Source organism: Phyllobates terribilis, unplaced genomic scaffold (genome assembly GCF_046119375.1).
Source record: "Phyllobates terribilis strain yellow unplaced genomic scaffold, ASM4611937v1 Scaffold_5__5_contigs__length_657084704, whole genome shotgun sequence".
Classification (NCBI taxonomy): domain Eukaryota; kingdom Metazoa; phylum Chordata; class Amphibia; order Anura; family Dendrobatidae; genus Phyllobates; species Phyllobates terribilis.
In genome coordinates, this window is record NW_027362765.1 from 87,446,670 (window position 1) to 87,468,873 (window position 22,204).

Below are 22,204 nucleotides of genomic sequence, written 5' to 3' on the forward strand. Positions count from 1 at the left end.
TGTTGGCAATAACTAAATCACACTTGCAGCCAGTTAACATGGATTAAAGTTGACTCAACCTCTGTCCTATGTCCTTGTGTGTACCACATTGAGCATGGAGAAAAGAAAGAAGACCAAAGAACTGTCTGAGGACTTGAGAAACCAAATTGTGAGGAAGCATGAGCAATCTCAAGGCTACAAGTCCATCTCCAAAGACCTGAATGTTCCTGTGTCTTCCGTGCGCAGTGTCATCAAGAAGTTTAAAGCCCATGGCACTGTGGCTAACCTCCCTAGATGTGGACGAAAAAGAAAAATTGACGAGAGATTTCAACGCAGGATTGTGCGGGTGGTGGATAAAGAACCTCGACTAACATCCAAACAAGTTCAAGCTGCCCTGCAGTCCGAGGGTACAACAGTGTCAACCCGTACTATAAGTCGGCGTCTGAATGAAAAGGGACTGTATGGTAGGATACCCAGGAAGACCCCACTTCTTACCCCGAGACATAAAAAAGTCAGGCTGGAGTTTGCCAAAACTTACCTGAGAAAGCCTAAAACGTTTTGGAAAAATGTTCTCTGGTCAGATGAGACAAAAGTAGAGCTTTTTGGGAAAAAGAATCAACATATAGTGTACAGGAAAAAAAAAAGAGGCATTCAAAGAAAAGAACACGGTCCCTATAGTCAAACATGGTGGAGGTTCCCTGATGTTTTGGGGGTTGCTTTGCTGCCTCTGGCACCATGTGCATGGCATTATGAAGTCTGAAGACTACCAACAAATTTTGCAGCATAATGTAGGGCCCAGTGTGAGAAAGCTGGGTCTCCCTCAGAGGTCATGGGTCTTCCAGCAGGACAATGACCCAAAACACACTTCCAAAAGCACTATAAAATGGTTTGAGAGAAAGCAATGGAGACTTCTAAGGTGGCCAGCAATGAGTCCAGACCTGAATCCCATAGAACACCTGTGGAGAGATCTCAAAATGGCAGTTTGGAGAAGGCACCCTTCAAATATCAGGGACCTGGAGCAGTTTGCCAAAGAAGAATGGTCTACAATTCCAGCAGAGCATTGTAAGAAACTCATTGATGGTTACCGGAAGCGGTTGTTCGCAGTTATTTTGGCTAAAGGTTGTGCAACCAAGTATTAGGCTGAGGGTGCCAATACTTTTGTCTGGCCCATTTTTGGAGTTTTGTGTGAAATGTTCAATGATTTGATTTTTGCTTCATTCTCTTTTGTGTTTTTTCCTTGCAAGCAAATTAAATGAAGATAATAAGACCAAAGAATTTGTGATTGCAATCATTTTCAGGAAGAAACTGAGTATTATCTGACAGAATTGCAGGGGTGCCAATACTTTTGGCCACCACTGTATATCATATGCTACATAGGACATTTATATTTATTGGCAAATTCAGTTTAAAGTGCCCATACACATTAGATAACTGTCATCCAAACCTTCTGATTTTGGGGAGGATCACAGCGACCGTTTTCTTGTGCAGGCAGTGGCTTATTTAGTTTTTCCTAATAAAAATGTCTGACATTTGTGTAACCAGCACACGACGTACCATTGAGAACAATATTGACCACCATTGCCGAGTGTCGCTGATCTGCTTGTAGGTGAAGGATACAACGTAGGTGAGGAGCACAGAGGCCGGAACAAAGCCGATTAAGCAGAACATCTGAGAACAGAAGGGAAAAGTCACTGCGGCGTAACACACACTGAATATTCTGATCTGATGAACATAGAAATGAGTGATTGAGCGCAATGGAGAAGGGGCATTTTTAACAGAGTTTTACAGAGCATTCTGGAGTAGAAAAGACACAAATGTTGGTAAAATTTGCAAGGCTTTACTTCTTTCGACACTGAGCGGAGTTAGGTGCAGGAACCATTTTAAATTTGATGAATTTCACTCTAGGGTAGTTTGGCTTAAAGGACTGCATGGGCCTAAAAACTAACAGGCAGGTAACTGCTAATAAAGGCAACTACCTGCTGTTTTACCAGGCGCTGGCTCGCAGCTTCTCCACGTCAACAGAGCTGCTCTTCTTCTTCTGGGCTGCTCTGTGTACAGGGCTTGACTTCATATGTCATGCTGATTGACATTCGGCTCCCCGCAGTTAGGCAGCTGGGAGCCAGCTGTCAAACAGCATGACACCACTTGTCGACGGAGCAGAGAAGATAAGTTGCTGCCCTGTTGATGCGGCCGCTCTGTGTCGGCAAAGATTGGCACCTGCCACAACAGGTAGGTAGTTAGCAACTTACGCACATTGTAAAAAAAAAAAAAAAAAAAAGTGCTGTATAATCCCTTTAAGACTGGTATATAGATTACCAAGTCTTAGCAAACTTTCTTCCAAAATCTGGCTGGAAATTCAGAAAACGAAGGGTTTTTTTTTTAAACCCAAGCCTGAAGGCAGGAATGACAATAATAATGTGAATATAGAGAGAAGATGTATTAAAAAAGGAAAACATTAATCTTACCAGGGTGAAAAATGTCCCTACATACAGGTGGATTCCTTTATTGAATATGAACAAGGTCCCCAACATTATGACGAGGATGATAAAATACAAAGGCAAATCAACCGCAGCTTGGCCGACCCAGTAGGCGGACTGGTAGAGGCCGGACATCTTCAGCTGGGTGTAGGCTTTCACCTTGTGGAGAAGAAGATATGTATTAGCCATTGATCATGCAGCACGTCTTCATTTACAAAGTGCAATAGTCTGCAGGTGCATGGCTGACCTGTGTATGCAATCATATGCATGCTGTGGGTGAATAGTAACAGTCAGATGTATTTCTAGAGGTTTCAAACCTGTTCTGTGCTACAAATAGTACACGCTAAGAAGAATTCTCACCTTATGGTTGTATGTGTTTTCCATTGCAAAATAAGGCAGCATGCCGGCAGCGATAATCCCCAGGTAAATGACCAGGAAATACAGAGTGGTTTTAAATGTTATCTCTAAATATTCCTGTAGATATAAACATGGGGTAGGATTATTACGCATATCCTTATATTATGGCTTTTATATACAACGGTGTATTTAGCCCCTATAACACCGAGGATTTTTCATTTTTTTATATTTTTGTTTCACCTTTCTCTCCTTCCAAGATCCATAACTTTTTTTATTTTTCAGTTGACAAAGCCATATGTTTTTTTTTTAAATTTTGCGGGATGAGTAGTAGTTTTAAATTACATCATTCATTTTACCATATAATATACTGAAAAAAAAACAAACAAGAAAAAAAAACAACCAAGTGTTGTGAAATGGTGAAACCCATGCCCCCACAATTCTGCAGTTGATCTTTGGATTTTGTTTTGTTCCCTAAAAGTTTCCTGCGGACATGATTATCCAGATCACTATGATTACAACGTTACCAAACTTGTATAAGTTTATTTAAGAAGTGAATTATTTTTTATTTTAGCAATAATTTAAGTTGTGAAAAATTATTATTTTTTTTCTCTGAGACCAATATTTTTTTTCTTCTTTTTTTTTTTCAATGGAGCTGTGTGAGAGCAGCTTGTGTTTTTTATTTATTTTCTTTTATTGTTTATTTTTTGTGGCAATTGGTTGTTTTTATGTACCATTTTGACGTACATAGAGTGTTTTAATCAATTTTTTGGACAATTTTTAGGGGAGTTGGGTTGACTAAAAAGCAATATGGGTATTTAATTATTTTTACCTTACACTGTTTCACATATCAGTTAACTGATGAATTTTGGACTTTAAAAATCAATTTCTTAACTAACATGTCTCCATGTAGACCTCAATTAGATTAAAAACTTTGCAGCCTGCGCTGCTGCAAAGTACAACATGCACCATTGGCAGGGTAAGTTGAAATCCTTTGCCTTAATACTATAAAAATGTAACTTTTCGGGGTCACTTTGGTTCTGGGAATTTTTTGTTGTGTTTTTTTTTTTTTTGAGAGGGGGACTGGTGGTAGAATTGGGTAAAATGATTTGCAGGGCGGTGCTGAAGCAGACTAGTCGGTAGTCGGACAAGGGCTCTAGAAACGTATCTATCGGGATCCCTGTTGCTTTTTCTGATTGGTAGGCACAGAGCAAGTACTAATCCAAAAAGCTCTCTGCATCCTGACTTACAATTCGTTTGCATCCCCCTGAAAGTGTGCAAGCGAATTATACGTCTCGATGCAGAGAGCCTTTTGGGTTGGAACATTATATTTATTTATATTTATGCCCCTGGAAGAAGTGCAAGCGAAACATAAAATCGGCATCCAGGTAGGCTTTTGGATTGATACATTAAATTTATTACTTATTCCCCTGGAAGAAGCGCGCGCGCGAAACATATGTTGGGATGCAGAAAACCTTTTGGATCGGTACTTTATAGATTATTCCCCTGAAAGATGGACGAGCGAAACAAATGTCGGGATGCGGAAAAGCCTTTATATTTATTGATATTTGCACTTGTCACTGTCGTTTGTTACTTTCTTATCTCTCTATTCTAAGCTTTATGCATTTGGCTATTGTTTGGGCTGTTATACTTGACCAATGTATTAACATTTTTGCACCACATGTACTGTACAATCTGGCCCCTGTCTCTCTGTCTTATGTTGAATTTTCCCACCTTTATACATGTTATACGTGTTTCATACAATTTTTTTTATGGTGCTATAGTTTATAAAATTACTATACATTTAAAGTATATATTTTTTTGGTGTAGCTATTTGAGATAGGTTGGGTACAGTAACATTAACCACGAGTGGCCCATTTTTTTTCTTTCATTGAAGATTTCCAAAAATTGTATGAAATTCATCAGGCAACAAAAAGTATGAGCATCAAAGAGGCCTGATATGGCTGTAGCACTTACCTGAGGGAAGGGGCTGCTCCACACCTGGATGCTTTCATTCACGTGCAGCTGCCGCAGCAGAGTGTTGCTGATGGTGTTAATGAGGACAGGCAGAGAGTGCACCATGCTGCTATTAAATATGGCCTCATACGTGAAGTACTAGAAGAAACACAAGGTCAGGTGGACAATGAAAAGTATCAAGATGGAAGGTTGTACACACATATAGTACAAGGTGTAAAGCTATATCTGACCTAGGGATATAAAATCTTATGTCCATAGCTCAACTCTGCTCACTTACACCCTCATACCTTTCCTGATCTGGAGACGTCGAGGGCCCCATTGTGCGGCGCAACGGAAATGTAGTCGCTCCCATTCATCATTTCCACTTTTATCTTCTGGCTCCTCAGGGCGTCTATTAAGTTGTCTATATTGTCACCTAAAAGTACGGATATAAACATATATGCTACAGAGATCAACACAATGTCGACGACCAATGTGGCCACTATTACAGGAATTGATCAGTCATAGTCAATTACATCATTAACCAATTAGTCAAACTAGTCTCATTTTACTTACAAACCCTTTAATGGGTATTTTCATCTTGAAAAGTAATGGCACAATTAATAGGAAATACCATCACTTTATAATAAGCGGCGGTGAAACCTTAGGGACTCTAAAGATCTTGAAGGGGTGCCAAGCTGATAGTTTTGCATCCCCTTGTAGCCTTGCACTCTCTTGCTAACATACGTCATTTCTTAAGGAGTGCGAAACCCACTGATCTTGGGAATGCCGCAGCTCTGCGGTCCTTCTACTGACCTCTGAGTGGTATTACCAGGTCATTTTTACAGCGCAATAGACGCTGTAAAAATAAACCCCCCAAAAAAGCGATGGAATTGCGTTTCGGTCATTTTGTTATCATTTCAAGGCACTTGGAATTTTTTCCCCATTTGCCATTACATTTTATGGAAAATGGATGGAGTTATTACAAAACTACAACCAGGGCTGTGGAGTCGGTAAGCCAAACCTCCGACTCCTCAATTTCCATGACACCATCTCCGACTCCACGACTCTGACTCCCTTATACATGGTTCATGTTTAAGTGATAAATTTACTGTAGCACAGATTCATCTCAGCTAAAAGTCCAGACCCTTAGATCAGGAATAGGACAGACATTTATAGGACATTTCATAACTTTCCCAAATTCTTGTGAAAAAATATTCCCCACAAAAAGCATTGAACTACTGTACCCAATTTATTATATATTTTAGGAGTCGGAGTTGGTCCATTTTATACAGACTCCGACTCCACAGCCCTGACTACAACTTGTCCTGCCCAAAAAAAGAGGAGCTGAAAAAGTATAAAAAAAGAAACAAAAAAAAATTATATGGCTCTTGGAAAAAAAGGACAAAAAAGAAAAGTAGGCGACCCCTTCTTTAAAAGATGTGGATACCCCTTTAATACTCATTTTTTGTAGGTTCAATGATAAAAACAGCAAATTGTTTTTTTATTCACTAGAAAAACAGGATTAATCCCTAGACCCATCAAAAAATGTCAGTTTGGACTAAGGCATCTAGAAGTCGTCCATTTATACACCGCTGCCAACGCTATATCTCCACATTACCTGTAGAGCTCTGTACCAGCAGACTGGTGACATACTTCTGACTCTTCTGTCCTGGGCGCAGGAAATACAGATTAGGCGAGAGGCGGATCTCCAGGGAGGATTTGTGGTAGTACCAGTGAATGATATTTATCGCCGCCTGGACTGCTAAGAACAGAAAGAGAAAGAGCGACCTAAAAGAGAAGCAAATGTCATGTCAAAGATTCTGTATCTGTTCATCAAAAGCTGCAAATTCCGCCATTGCTTTTTCAGGTTTTGTTTTTACAGCGGTCATTTTCAGAGACCTATAACTTTTTTTTTATGTTGCTGTGTGGGGGCTTGTTTTTTGCGTGTCGAACTGTAGTTTTTATTGGTACCATTTTATATATGACATTTTGATCGCTTTATATAGCATTTTTGGAGGAACGTGAGCAAAAAAAACAGCAATTCTGGAGTTGTTTTTTTTTCTTTACGGTATGGGTTAATTCATTTTATATAAAAAAAAATATAAAGCTTTACAGATGCTGAGATATAAAGCCATATTTTATTTTTAAATTGGGAAACATGTGGGTAAAGCAAACTTTTCTTTTTTAAATATAAAATATAATTATTATTTTTTCATAAGTTTTACTTTATTTTTTTTGTTTTGCTATTACGAGTCTTCTTTCGCCCTATATAATGAAATATAGTATATGGGAAACTTAACAATCTTAGCCTGTGCGTCATGGGAGTACAAAGATGGCGGGTGACAGATGCTTTCAGTAGGCTTCCAGCTGCAAAGCCGACCCATCAGCACTTCGCAACTGCCTTGCGCATGGCAAGCCCAACAATTTAACTGCTGCTGTCAGAGACAAAGCTCAGCTCTGGTCGCTGCTGACAGAGGCAGGTGCTGGCAGTATAAATAGCCGGCTCCCGCCGTGTATGGAGCATGTGAAAAGTAGGTGGTTTGCTTTCTCAGAATCAGCCACAGATGAGAAAAGACTAAATGAAACTCATGACAACATGGTAGAAGAGTGACTTAGTAATGTAAAAAACTATGCCAGTACTCACACGTATCGGACAGACTTGGTTTCTCGGCGCAGATTACGAAAGTGTAGCTTAGCTATGGTGGCGACCTGCTGCCTCCACAGTGCCCTGCCACTAACGGTGCATGGGTGAGATTCGGGCATGGTCAGCAAACCCTGGTCAATCTCCTCTGTTGATTTCCACTTTCCGTCATCTTCTATTCTCCGTGTGAAAATGCTGTGATCTGTGAGGAGTAGTGGCAAGAATGAGCCGTAAATATATACAGTAGATGAGGATCTAGCTCCATTGTCAATTATAATGGTGGAGAGAAGTTGTCAGCTGCCATGAGATGACACAGGTCATAGGGGTATTACCTGGAAAAGGCTCGGCCCAGGAGAAAAATTATAAATAGGACCCGGCTCTTGAGTAAAATAAAAAAAGAAATAACTAAGCCCCCAATGTTTCCTCATTCTCACATGGTTTAGAATAATGTAAAAATATAAATATTCGTTATCACTCATTAATCACCAGACTCATCGTCAGACCCCAAACCTGCTGCAAAAGTTAGCAAATCTCAGACCAGACTCCTGAGTTATCAGATGCCAATCAGGACCCTAATTTATCAAATGCCAGACCAGACACTTAAACTGGCCTCTCTCAAGACCAGACCCCTTAAATATCAGACGCTAATCTACACCCCTAAATTATCAGACCTTTAATTATCATAGCCCAGAAGAAACCTCTTAAATAAGGGGCCTGGTCTGGAGACTGATAATTATCAGACCCTAGACCAGATCCCTGAATTATCATAACTCAGCTCAGGCTACTAAAATATCAGACCACAAAGATCACCCCTAAACTATTAGACCCCAGTCTACAACCCCAAATTATTAGACCCCCCAGATCAGATCCATAAATTATTAAAACCCAGACCAGATTCCTAAATTATCATACCCAGAGCAGAGCCCTTAAAGAAGTTGTCCACTAAAAACAACCTATCACCTATCCCCAGGATAGGTGAGGACTTGTTGATCGGTGGGAGTCCGACTGCTAGGACATTCTTTAAAGCTTAGCTTTTTTCTGGGAGCCCCATAAATAATGAATGGAGTAGCGGTTGGGCATCGGGTAAAAGTTCCTCGTCACATAAATATTTCCTATTTTGCTGATCTGTGAGGGTCCCAGTGGTTGAATCCCCACCGATCAGTAAGTTATCAACTATCTTGTAGAAATGTATTAACTTGATTTTACTAAACAATCCCTTTAATGATCAGACTCCTTCCAGACTTCCTGAATTGGTGGAATATTTTGGTTATAGCCAGTTGAGTTGGAGCCGAACCTACCTCATCTCCAACAAGGCCCAGAATACATGTTTTAGGATTAAGTGAAACTTGGAGGCCAAACACTTCCAAGACTAACTTTCCGTCATTTTCCCATAATTCAGTCAGTTCGAGACAGGACCAGAACATGTGTATTTAGTCCGCTCTTTCTTCCCTACATCTTGAACACATATCATCTCTTCTAAGGCCTATCTTACAAAATGCCTTGGGGAGTCAAGTCCTATACACTGTATGCACTAAAAATAACTGAGATCTTCTCTGAGCTGTATTAATCGAGATCTTTCCTGTCAATTAAAGGATGAACTCCCACTCCTTCATGGAAATATTTCCCTCCTGGCTTTAACCAAGGCCATGGGATCTCCCAGAATTTTCAGCAACAAAGAATTATGTAGTAGTGAAATCAACCCCCTAGTGGCTTTAGCACATTCCACTTAGTCTATTACCCTATCATATGAGATGGTAAGGTCCGAGATACTTTCCTGAGTTTTAATAGCATGTCTTAGTTGTAGATATTTAAAAAACTCAGTTGCTCAGATTGAACTCTTGTTTCAAATGATCAGAAGAAGAATCAACGCCTTGAAAATGTGGTGCTGGACAAGGATGATATCAATACCATGGATGGAAATAAGAACAAACAAATCAATTTTGGAACAAATCAAGCCAGATGTGTCACTGGAAGCAAGGATCACCAAGCTACGACTTGCCTACTTTGGACACATCATACGAAGTGAGCAATCACTGGAGAAAGACATCATGGTCGGACGAATAGAAGGAACAAAGTGAAGAGGAAGAAGCAAAGATCACCAGGCTACGACTTGCCTACTTTGGACACATCATACGAAGTGAGCAATCACTGGAGAAAGACATCATGGTCGGACGAATAGAAGGAACAAAGTGAAGAGGAAGACCAGCAACCTTGATACAAACAAGATAACGGCGGAGAAGACCCTGGTGGACCTATCTAGGCTTGCACGAGATCGATCTTCCCACAGATAATTCATCCGCCAAGTCGCCATGGTTCAAGATCGGGCCGAAGGCCTTTAAATAATAATAATTCAAATGATCAAATGAACAGAAATGTCCATCTACATAGAACATATATTTTAGCCCGTCTTTTCCAATTCCCAAATCCCTCCAAATGTAGAATCTCCTTTAGACAGGGATTGTCCCAAATAGGGGGTGTATTTAGAGAAGGTCTTCATTCCTAACAGATTTTTACAAGTCCACCAAATTTTATGTATAAGGAATAAAGTAGGGAGTGGTCTCGAGCATCCTTAAATTTAAGGGATTCTAAAAGCTTTAGCAAATTTTCACTCCCCCACACCACCATGTCTTTTAGCACTGAAGTAAGGGCTTCATGTGTCCCCTCCAGGGCCCACCCTGTAAAGTGTTGAAATTGGGAAACTAGGAAATAACCCCAGATATGTAGTAGCGCCAATCCCCCCCACCACCACCCCCGATCTTTAGGTAATTGCAGCTTTTCCAATTTATAGTAATTCTAGGAGTGCCCTTCTTCCAAACTAAGTCCCTGAAAATATTGTGCATTTTTCTAAACCAATATGTGGAAATCCATATGGGAGAATTATGGAGAACCTATTGAAAGCAAGGCATCATTCGTTCTACCCAGTGCTGACAGTAGAAGTTTTCCCAAGGCACTAACTTAACCTTCATCTTAGTCACTAAAAGAATGAGATTCAAGGATATAAAGTCCAGCGTTTTCTTTGTAATGTGAATGCCCAGGTATTTGGAATACCACTGGAATATCTGAAATACCCTCCAGAACCAAAGTGTCCCTGTTATCCAACAGGAGTAAAACAGATTTTGACCAGTTTATAGTCAATCTGGAAAATATCCCAGATTTCTTAATACCATCCATTACAACAGGAAGTGAGGTATTAACGTTTTTAACCAATAAAAGCAGGTCGTCCGCATATCATGCAATCTTTTCTTCCCTGCGCCCACATTTAAAGCCTTCTATCTCATGATGCTTTTCTAATAATACAGGCTAGAGGTTCGATTGCTAAGGCAAAGAGTAGTGGAGACAGAGGGCAACCTTGTCTTGTCCCCCTATGTAATTCCAGTCAGGGCTGTGGAGTCGGAGTCAAAGTTGTGGAGTCTGTGCTCATTTTGGTGGAGTCGGAGTCAGTATAAAATGGATCGACTCTGACTACTAAAATCTACTATATACTCGGCTTATACCGTCTGTCTGTCCGTCCAGGAAATCCCGCGTCGCTGATTGGTCCGGCCGCGATATTGGCGCAGCCGGGGGAATTACGTGCTGGCTGTGCGTGGTCAGCGATGTTGTCACAAGCAGTATTGACAACATGACGTAATTACAAAATTCATTAGGGGCCCCAGGGGGATACATTGGGGGGTTAATTTAAAGTAGTGCACAACCCATTTAAACACTGCTTCGCTGATTAGTCGTGCCCGGTTGGCCGCATACATATTCTAGAATACCCGATGCGTTAGAATCGGGCCACCATCTAGTATATAATAAATTGGGTGCAGTAGTTCAATGCAGTTTGTGGGGAACATTTTTTCATAGGAATTTGGGAAAGTTATGAAATGTCCTATAAATGGCTGTTCTATTCCTGATCTAAGGCTACATTCACACACAGCGTTTTTGCTGCGTTTTTTGAGGATACGTTTTTCAGCTGCAAAAGCAGATCAGCTTTTTAAAAAAACGCATCACCTGAAAGGTTTTTGAGCTCATAGATAATGTTTACAATAGCAAAAGCAGATTAGAAAAACGCCAAACAAACTGACATGCTCATTCTTTGTGAGGATCCGTTTTTGAGCCCAAAAACGGATTCTCACAAAACGATGTGTCTGAATGTCATATCTTGAAACCCACTGACTTTGCTGGGATGCCCAGAGACACTGCATTTTACTGCAAAAAACGGATCCGCAAAAACGCTGAGTGTGAATCATGGCCTTAGCCAGCGAGGGGCAGGGGGGCAGCTCCCCCCCTAGAAGCAGGGGCACGCACCTATCAAAACTCCCTTGTAGGCTGCAGTGCTCCCGTCCTGCACTGGCTCCAGACTGCAGGGGGCAATCTCCCCTCCTCTGTCCTGTCTTCTGCCGTCTTCACCAGAGAGAGAAGGGGGAGGGGTGCCTTCCCTGCACAGGATCTGATTCCTGGGCCCCGAGCTGGAGAAAGTGAAAGTACTACTGCTCATCTCTGTCACAGGAAGGTAACTAATGCTAATATTGTAGGTGATTATTATGTGCTCTCTGTACAATGTGTGTGAACTATATGTGCGATATGCGCAATGTACTATTTGCTGTATGTAGCTGTCATCTGTGTATCACACTCTATCCCTCCATCCATCTATCCATTCATCTATCCCTCCAGCTAGCCATCATTATATTCTATCTAAATATCTTGATTATTGTATCATAAAAATAATTAAATGTCTGATGTTCACATTGTACTACAATAAATTTTTCACTTAAATATAAGCAATATATGTGGGAGTCGGAGTCGTGGAGTCGGTGTAAGGGAAATTGAGGAGTCGGAGTCGCAGGTTTGGCTTACCGACTCCACAGCCCTGGTTCCAGTGTCAGATATATCTTCATTAGCCTTTACCCTAGTGGTTGGGGTCTTATATAGAATCCTAATCCATTTAATGAAATTAGGAACAAAGCCCATTTCCTTAAGAACTGCCCATAAATATCTATCCCCACTTCACATTATCAAAGGCTTTAGTGACATCTAGAGAAAGAATAGCCTTATTTCTTGGATCCTCCTGAGATGCTTGTATATTTAGGAATAGTCTATGTAAATTAATAACTGTAGATTTAGAAGGCATAAAGCCCGCCTGGTCCGAGTGGTTTACAGAGGTTCTAACTGTGTTAAGTCTTACTGTGAGAACTTTAGCCAAAATCTTAACATCTGAGTTAGGGGAGTACTTAATGTTTAATATAGAAGAATTGCATAACACTATATCTATTCTTGAAAGGGAATAAAATGTCAAGGGGGCACGTGAGAATGCTTTTAAAGATAGAAACTTTTCCCTCCATACATCTATTAGGCCTAGCTCACTAATAAGCCTACCGAAGAGAGATAAAGTGCCATCGCCCCCAGGTAACCTATCTTTACCAGTATTGCAAATATGCATAAGTCCCCCATTATTATTAGAGGTATATCTGGCCAACCCATATACATGTATATGAATGTATGTGTGTAGTGACAAAGTCACTGGCAGAGTGCAGGAGGGGAGATATGTTTCACTGAGGCTATTAGCTTCAGTGATGTGAAATATGGAAGTATTCTCCTGCATGATATGTGCTGAGAGGGTTAATCAACCATATTTAAAGGGCTTGGTTTTTTGTGAATGGCTATAGTGCGGGTGGGAGGCCATTCACCATATCTCCATCCCAGAGTGTGGTCTGGGGTTTAAATACTTGGCCCGTAGAGGCATTGAGGGTTCAGTAGATCTGGAGAGAGGAACTCCAGACATGTTTGTGTTGAGCTGATGTGAACCATGTGCAGATGCTGAACTTTGAGCAGGCGGATCCCTGCTACCACAGGACTGTGCTTTGTGTTACCATTTTTTATTGTTTTCCTGTTTTTGCCCAGAGGGCTGCGTTTTCTTTTATGGACTCAATGTTGGTTTATGCTGCATTTTAATAAACCAACAAGAAATTTAAAGAGACCGTGTACCTGTGTTTACTTTCGTGTGAAGCGGAGTGAGCGATCTACCACAGGTGGCGGTAGAAGTGCGGGCCAGATCGCCAGGTAACATGGAGGACCTGATCAAGCACTTGGTGAAAGCTCAACAGGAGGCAAGCAAGCTGCTACTGTAACAGATCCACCAACAACAACAACAAGACCAGCTCCGACAGCAGCAGCAGATGGAATTGCTCGCAGAGGCGGTTCGTGCGAGACAAGCAGCCCCTCCCCCAACTCCAGGTGATGACTTGTACGTCCAGAAAGCGATAAGACAAGCCATGCAAAAAATGACCCCGGGCGATGATGTGGAGGCATTTTTGACTGTGTGGCAGAGTGGAAGAAGTTACAGCCGGAGCAGTGGTCGGCGGTGCTGGCCCCCTATCTGACTGGTGAGCCCCAGAAGGCTTATTATGACCTGGCCTTGTAAGATGCCCAGGAATGTGTTAAACTAAAAACTGAAATACTGGAACCCGCTGGAGTGACTATATCAGTCAGAGCCCAAAGGGTTCACCACTGGGCGTGTTATGGTGACAAACCCCCTCGCTCTCAAATGTTCGACCTTCTGCATCTTGTACAGAAGTGGCTACAGCCGGAGTCCTCCACTCCGGCCCAGATGGTCGAGCGGGTGGTCATGCACAGATTTGTGCACTCCCTTCCCACGCAGGTGCAGACCTGGGTTGCGCGGGGAGACCCCCAGAATGCGGATGACCTGGTCGGCCTTGTAGAAAGATACCAGGTGGTCGAGAGGTCCCTAAAGAAGTCGGGTGGTGCTGCATCCCCATGCTGGGCTACTCAGGGGGAGCCCGAGTCCCAAAAGAGGGGTAGTAGAGCCATAACTGGGTCCCAAGGGGTTGCTGAGGGCTTACAAAAAGCTGCCTGTAAAGACTTGCTCTGCTGGAGGTGTCATGGTACTGGACACATTGCCCGTTGTCCAATGTCCTCTGAACAAATGGACTGCAGCATAGGAAGGTGGTGCTCATACTATGCCTATACTGCCTGCAGTGTGGACTATCAGCCCGGTGAAGGGTCACAGTCATGTCCCGTGTCCATAAATGGGGTACTGGTGTCGAGACTTTTGGGCTTAGGGAGTTTGATGACTCTGCTAAGGGCCACCCTCCCCCACCAGTTGATCCCTGGGAAACATGTGGGCGTCCACAGTATCCACGGGGATGCCAAGGACTACCCTGTCGCCCATGTGACTATAAAAATGAACCGTGGTACTGAGTCCCATGAGGTCGGGGTAGTCAGAGACTTGTTACACCCGGATATAATTGGACGGGACTTCAGGCTGTTCTGGGACTTGTGGGGAAAGGCGGGGGTACCCACTAACTCAGACCGGAGCCGGTTAGTCCATAAAGAATCCTCATTACAGTCAGAGGCAGAGGAGTTCCCCCTGTGTGTCTGGCGACAAGGGCGAGACAGGGACCCATGAGGATGAGATTCTTGAACTGGTGGACTCTGGGGGGACTTTTGGTACTGCGCAAATGCAGAATCTTACATTGAAGGGTGCATTTGACAAAGTGACTGTGATAAATGGGGTTGCTCAAGAGCTGGGGGGCTGACACCAGGTTCCCATATTTCACCTTAAATGAGGAGCTGCTTTATCGGGTCACAAAACCAAGAGGGGAAGTGATAGAGCAGTTGGTGGCGGGTACCTATAGACGTAGGGTATTAAATTTGGCCCATTCGCATGTGTTAGGTGGGCATCTGGGAGTAGACAAAACCCAAGAACAGGTCCTGCAGAGGTTCTACTGGCCTGGGTGTCACCGAGACATTGTTAATTTCTGCCGGTCTTGCCCTACTTGTCAGCTAACTGCTCCCGTGTCCTACTTAAGGAGTCCCCTGATTCCATTACCCATTATAGAGGTCTCGTTTGACCGAATTGCCATGGACATTGTAGGGCCCTTAGTCAAGTCCGCCAGGGGTCACCAATACATACTGGTTGTGCTGGACTATGCAACACGGTACTCAGAGGCGGTACTATTGAGAAATTCCTCCGCCAGGAGCATAGCCCGAGAGTTGGTACTTATCTTCTCCCGGACAAGCCTGCCAAAGGAGATCCTAACAGACCAGGGAACTCCTTTCATGTCGAAAGTGATGAGGGAGTTGTGTAAGGCTCTCCAGATTGCACAACTCAGGACGTCAGTGTACCATCCAGAGACGGATGGCCTGTTGGAGAGTTTCAACAAGACCCTAAAGTCCATGCTTAAAAAGGTCATGGAGAAGGATGGCCGAGACTGGGATTGCCTACTCCCCTACCTGCTATTCTCCATTAGGGAAGTTCCCCAGGCCTCTACAGGGTACTCATCCTTCGAGTTGCTTTACGGACGGTACCCTCGGGGACTGTTGGACATTGCGAAGGAGGCATGAAAAGCTGAGGTAACACCCCACCGGAGAGTCATCGAGCATGTGGCCCAGGTGCAAGGCCGGATCGGGAGGGTGATCCCGATTGTAAGGAAAGCCTCCTTCAATCCCAAGAGGCCCAGGCAAGGGTCTACAATCGGTTGGTGACACAGACAATTTAGCTATGGAGACCGGGTGTTGGTGTTGTTCCCCACGGTGGAAAGTAAATTCCTTGGCAAGTGGCAAGGGCCATATGAGAAGTTGAGGGTCGTCAACTACAAGGTCCACCAACCAGGGAAAAGAAAGCCATATCAGGTGTACCACATTAACCTGCTCAAACCATGGCGAGACAGAGAACCAGTGGAAGCTACGTGCCTGGGGGCCCATCCTGAAGCCCGAGTCGAGGATGTCACAGTGGGAGACACTCTGTCACAGGCTCAGAAGCAACAGTGCCGAGAACTGCTTCAGCGGAACCGGGACCTGTTTTCGGAGCTGCCAGGTTGTACGCAGGTGGTCGAGCATTAAATCTTGATGGAGCCGCATGTGAGGGTGAATCAGAGGCCATATCGGATTCCCGAAGCCCGCGGCGAGGTGATCTCCAAAGAGGTGAGGAGAATGTTAAGCCTGGGTGTCATCGAGGAGTCAAAAAGCAGCTGGTCCAGCACCATTGTCCTTGTGTCGAAGCCGGACGGAGAATGGCAGTTCTGTGATGACTACAGGAAGCAGAATGAGGTGTCAAAGTTTGACGAGTATCCAATGCCCCGGGTCGGTGAGCTCATTGAGAGGTTAGGGTCAGCCAGATATATCACCACCTTGAACCTAACGAAAGGGTTCTTTCAAATCCTCCTGTCCCCAAGTGCAAAGGAGAAGATGGCCTTCTCTACTCCTGACGGGGGCGTTCAGTACACCAGGATGCCGTTCGGTCTCTAGGGAGCCCAAGCTACCTTCCAGAGGGCCATGGACCGGATTCTAGCCTCTCACAAAAAGTACGCTGCAGCTTACCTGGATAACATTGTGATATTCTTCAGATTGGAGAAGTCATTTACAGAAGGTCGAGGTGGTACTGGATGTGCTAAGGAAAGCAGGGTTTACTATAAACCCAAAGAAGTAAGCCATGGGGAAAGAACAGGCAAAATACTTGGGCTACATCGTCGGAAGGGGCGAAATAAAGCTGCAAGTAAATAAGGTGGAGGCTGTCCAAAATTGGCCGTAACCGAACTCCAAATGGTCGGCTGAAGCGGAGAAAGCATTCCAGGAATTGAAGCTCACCCTGTGGAAGCAGCCGGTCTTGATTGCTCTTGACTTCAATAAGGAGTTTGAGGTCCAGATGGACGCCTCAGAGGTCGTGTTAGGAGCCGTGTTGTCCCAAGAAATGAATGGGGAGGAACATCCCATCCTGTATCTAAGCAGGAAACTCTGCCTGTGAGAAGAACTACGCCATCGTAGAAAAAGAGTGCTTGGCTGTCAAGTGGGCAGTTGACACCCTTAGATACTGTTAGTCTGAAAGTTCTATGGATGAAGGAAAGGAAGGGGAAGCATTCCCGAGTGACTAGTGGTTTCTAGAGCTCCAAGATTTTAATTTTCATGTGGAGCACAGGCCAGGGAAACTACATAGTAATGCAGATGCCCTATCAAGACTTCCCTGCTTAGATAGTGAAGGTGCCAAAACCCCGACTTTGGGCAGAGGGGGAAAATATGTGACAAAGTCACTGGCAGAGTGCAGGAGAGAAGATATGTTTCACTGAGGCTATTAGCTTCAGTGATGTGAAACCTGGAAGTATTATCCTGCATGATATGTGCTGAGGGGGTTAATCAGCCATTTTTAAAGTGCTTGGTTTTTTGTGAATGGCTATAGTGCGGGTGGGAGGCCATTCAGCATAGCTCCATCCCAGGGTGTGGTCTGGGGTTTAAATACTTGGCCAGTAGAGGCACTGAGGGTTCAGTGGGTCTGGAGAGAGGAACTCCAGACATGTTTGTGTTGAGCTGACCTGAACCATGAGGAGTTGCTGAACTCTGAGCAGCTAGATCCCTGCAACCAAAAGGACTGTGCTTTGTATTACCATTTTGTTTTGTTTTCTTGTTTTTGCCCAGAGGGCTGTGTTTTCTTTTATGGCCTCTATGTGTTGGTTTATGCTGCATTTTAATAAACCAACAAGAAATTTAAAGAGACCGCGTACTTGTGTCTACCGAGCAGCCGAGTGATCGGTCTACCACAATGTGTGTGTGTGTGTAATTCAGGTCCTCTCGGGCCTCGCATTCTATCGAATCTGATGTTCTCATTCTCAGAGAATGAAGTTGAACCTAGAGCCACCACTTTTAATTTAGCAGGATAAATCATAGAATACTGTAGTCCCAGCGCCCTTATTCTCCTTTTAATATCTGCATTGAACTCCCACGGAAAAGTCTGGAAATATTGAGATCTTTTGCCCACCAAGATGGATATCTTGCTTCTCCCTTGCCTTCCTTAGTATAATGTCTCTGTCTTTATAGTGGAGAATTTTAATTAGGATAGGTCTGGGAGGGCTACCCACTGGCCCAGGTCTTGTAGGGACTCGATGTGCCATCTCCACAGCGAACAAGGACGTGATGACCTCTTTCCCAAATGTACCTAGGAGCCATTTTCCAAAAAAACCTGTCCAGGTACCTCCCCCTCACCCGCCTTTTCTGGTACACCAACTAGCCTTATTTTTTCATTTTGTTCATTTTGCTTCTTGTAGGTGTTTCTGATTCATGGCCATTGTTAACCATGCATTTATGTGCTGCATGTATACCGACTTAAACCAAGCTCAAATTTTGTGTTTTTTCTTTGTATTTTTTGCATTCTGTGCAAACCTGGGTGTGGCCTCCCTTCCTAGAGCTGGATAATACATTTGAAGCTTGTCTAGGCTGGTATTCACAGTTTGGGACTCAGTCCTTTCTCTGCCCTTATTCACACACTGAGGTCAACTTTGACACATGGTAAGGTTTTTCTTAGACAGTATAGGACCGTCCCGAACGGGTTCACCTTGTCGATGATGGGATAGCTTATATACTATTTTTGATCAAAAACAGTGTTACTAAGAACCCTATTTCATTTAAATGCACTTGCTTTTTATTTATTTACAGCTAGGTTTTTGTTCATTTTGCTTCTTTTAGTTTTTTCTGATTCATGGCCATTGTGAAACATGCATTTATGTGCTGCATGTATATCAACTTAAACCAAGCTCAAATTTTTTTTTTTTTTTAATGTTATTATATCTCAGTCGATTATCCAGGTCATCTGCTTAAGCAAACAGAGCCGCCACAGCTTGAGTATGGTTCTGAACATCTCTGCGGACAGGAGGAAGAGCCTTCCGCTCCCTTCTGTACATCATGACGGATTATGGAGATGGTATCTTGTATACATCCCACCTGGCCTGCCAGTGTAATTAGAGCAGCATTACATATATTGACTGCGGTGAGGACATCCATCAATGAGGGTGCTTCCCATGTTAGTACGCTGTCAGGAGCATTTTTATTTCCCACAGGAGGGTTGGACACAACAGCGGATTCCTGTGTATGGGCAGCCCTTTCAGGGGAACCATCATCTTCCTCTTCCTGCGCTGGGGGAAAAGGGGTGTATCTGGATACTGTTGGGGACATTCTCTGAGGCCCTTGTAGGATTGATCCTGACTTCTGCCTACTAGGGGGTTATGGTGAGTGTTCTATGAGCATACTGTTCCAGCCTCACTGCTACATCTCTGCCTCTTCCTGCAAGTGGCGAGGGACTAGATTTCTAAATAATCAGACCTGAATGTAGACCCCAACATTATCAGACTCTAGACCAGACCCCTAAATTAAAAGATGCCATATAAGGGCTCCTACATTATCAGACCACAGACCTGGTTATTATCATAGCTCAGGCCAAACCTCTTAATGATCAGACCCCAGACCAGATCTTTAAATGATCAAAAAGCAGACCGAACCCTTAAATTGCCAGACCAGTCTCAGTCCTCCTCACTTCTAGGTTCTGCTTTGCTGAAGCTCATGACACGAATTGAATCCAAGTCCCAGGTCGTGAGGCCTGAGCCCCATGGCAGCTTTGTGCTCAGCAGTAATCACTATTGATTACTGACCTGTATGATCCCCATCAGTGTCCGCTTCCAGTTTGAAAAAGACGTCTTCCAGCGTGGTGATAGAAACGCCGTACGTCATCACTCCTAAGCTGCAATCATTGTCCAGAGCGGAAAACAATCCTGAAATACAAAATCATTGTTATTCGGACTTCTAGGACCTCTACCCCTATATAATTTATATGAGCCTCTATCACTACATACACATAGCCCACAGGGACACAATGAGGAGAAGCTGTTACAGGCTTTACTTCTGTAGCTGTTTCTTCTATCCTCCTTCTCCTGCTGCTTCATAATACACAGGAATCCATCTTACATTGCTTTACATCTCCCCTCTGTTTACAGTCTCCCCCACATAGTGGTATTTCCCAGCTCAGAGCCAGGAAGTCTCACATAGCTCTCCAGATACTGAGACAGTGGAGAGCCAATTCCAACCTCCTTTTTTAAAGGGGTAGAGCTTTTATTACTAAATTGTGAGTATTTTTTTTTTTGCTTTTCCAAATTATATATATTTCAGAAATGTTTATTATTTTTGTCTTCTTTTAACTCATGGAGTTTCCCAGGATATAATAGGTCTTCTTTAAAGTATCATCTATTTCCCCCCGGTATTCTCTCCCCTCTTTACAGTATCATCTGACCCTTAAGTATACTCTCCTCTAATATCAACCTCACTATACCATCTCCCCTCTTCTGCAAAATTTTTCTCAGAGTATTGCCTTTCCTCCACTTTAGTATTGTTTCTATCCCTTCTCAAGTATTATCTCCCCCACCTTCATTACCATCCTCCATTCAGTGTCATCTCCTCATCCTATATCCCCTTCTCCTGTATAATCCCCCCTCAAGTATTACCTTCTCCATTCCAGTAGCACCTACTTCAGATACTGTGCAATCCCCCGTTCAGTACCATTTCAGCACCCAAAATAATCCCCACAGAATTACCCCCGCTCCAATCTACCCACTTGTTTGATCTCTCCCCACTTTCCAGTATCATCTCCCAATTCAATATCCCCCCTCCTATATAATCCCCTTCAAGTATTACCCATAATAATCTTAGACTATCATCCTCCATAATCTGAACCTCCCACTCCCGTCTCCCAATACTTTTCTTGTGCTGCACCATTTCTCTGGAATGCACTACCCCGGACATAATCATCTGGTTAATCATGTTCCCCAGTGTACCTGGGAATATGTCCACATCTTTCAATGGCAGGGCATAAATGAGAGAATTCTCTGTCTGCAGCATTGACGTCGCCCTCGGGATATGCTGTGAGATCAGGGATGAAATTGCTTCTATGTTACTGGATGGTTTTATGTCCATGCTGAGGAGACAGAGCTTGGCTTATTGTACGAGACAAAAAAAATAAAATAAAATCACAAAAAAACCTTTAAAACTGAAGTTACCTTAAGCGGTAGCCGACACCCCATTTACTCTTCAGGAAGAGGGAGGATCCCACGCATTTCAGGGCTCCTTGTGATATCACAGCCTTTCGGTCTGAAATGGAAAAATGTAGGAGAGTTACATAATCGAAACCTAGAATAAAAACAATAAAAAATGTACTCTGCAGTAAGTAAGTAAATAAATAGTAGTAGTACCTGTAAATGAAATGGGGTACTAAATTGACATTACTTTGATCCAAAAAGCATAAAAGCCATCCCACCGCGAGAAAGTTTTCCCAATCAGGATGGTCCCTAACTCTAGTAATTCACCTCGCTATCTGCAAGCAGGCCTCAAAATAGAGCCTGACTGTAATTTGCACCCGTCTGTGGAAAGCTACATAGACATCTTTCTGCGATTGGATGGCTTTTGCGCTCTTTTGATCAAAATAATGTCTGTATTGTTTTTATGCTAGGTTGCACCTATACCAATATGTATGGTGGCCCAGTTTTTCGGTTCTGGGTTACATAGTCAGTTTGTGATAAAAACTAAGATGATAAACTTTTTTTTTTTCGTGACTACATGAGGTCTTGGTTTTTACAGGAGACATTTTTTTTTTCAGGGTGGTATAGAGGTACAGATTTTTTTTTTTTAAGTTTGAATTTTCTACAGAATGTCCTCTTTAATTATTACAATTTTTACATGTAAGTGATTATTTTGTGGACTTAATTTTTTTTTGATACTTTACTTTTATTATATTTATATTATGAGAAAAAGAAGATTTGCATGACTCTGGTCCAGAAGCCACGTCAGTAGTCTGTGGCTGCTGGACCAGAGCCATGCAAACCTCCTGTTGCCTGCCGACATCCCCTACGCCTCTTGTGATTTGCTAGCTAATTAGAAAAGGTGCCAAGGATCCCGGCAGGAAGGAGGAGGTTGGCAGGGTTCTGGTCCGGTGGCCACCATACACATAACAGAAAGCTTGTACCATCAAGATCAAGTTCAGATTATT

The 22,204-nt window shown here is 43.1% G+C and overlaps 1 protein-coding gene across 2 annotated transcripts in view; it reads right to left on the minus strand.

Annotated features, from left to right (window-relative positions):
* Positions 1-22,204, minus strand: part of ABCA5 (ATP binding cassette subfamily A member 5) — a 113,867-nt gene that overhangs the window by 20,304 nt on the left and 71,359 nt on the right. For both annotated transcript variants that reach the window (XM_073682525.1, XM_073682526.1), the window contains 10 exons: positions 21,219-21,309; positions 20,997-21,136; positions 19,821-19,940; positions 7,414-7,612; positions 6,388-6,557; positions 5,075-5,202; positions 4,788-4,925; positions 2,817-2,930; positions 2,445-2,615; positions 1,534-1,647 (listed from right to left, as the gene is read on the minus strand). In XM_073682525.1, the coding sequence (XP_073538626.1) occupies positions 1,534-1,647; positions 2,445-2,615; positions 2,817-2,930; positions 4,788-4,925; positions 5,075-5,202; positions 6,388-6,557; positions 7,414-7,612; positions 19,821-19,940; positions 20,997-21,136; positions 21,219-21,309 (1,385 nt within the window). The remainder of the gene's footprint in view (positions 1-1,533; positions 1,648-2,444; positions 2,616-2,816; positions 2,931-4,787; positions 4,926-5,074; positions 5,203-6,387; positions 6,558-7,413; positions 7,613-19,820; positions 19,941-20,996; positions 21,137-21,218; positions 21,310-22,204) is intronic.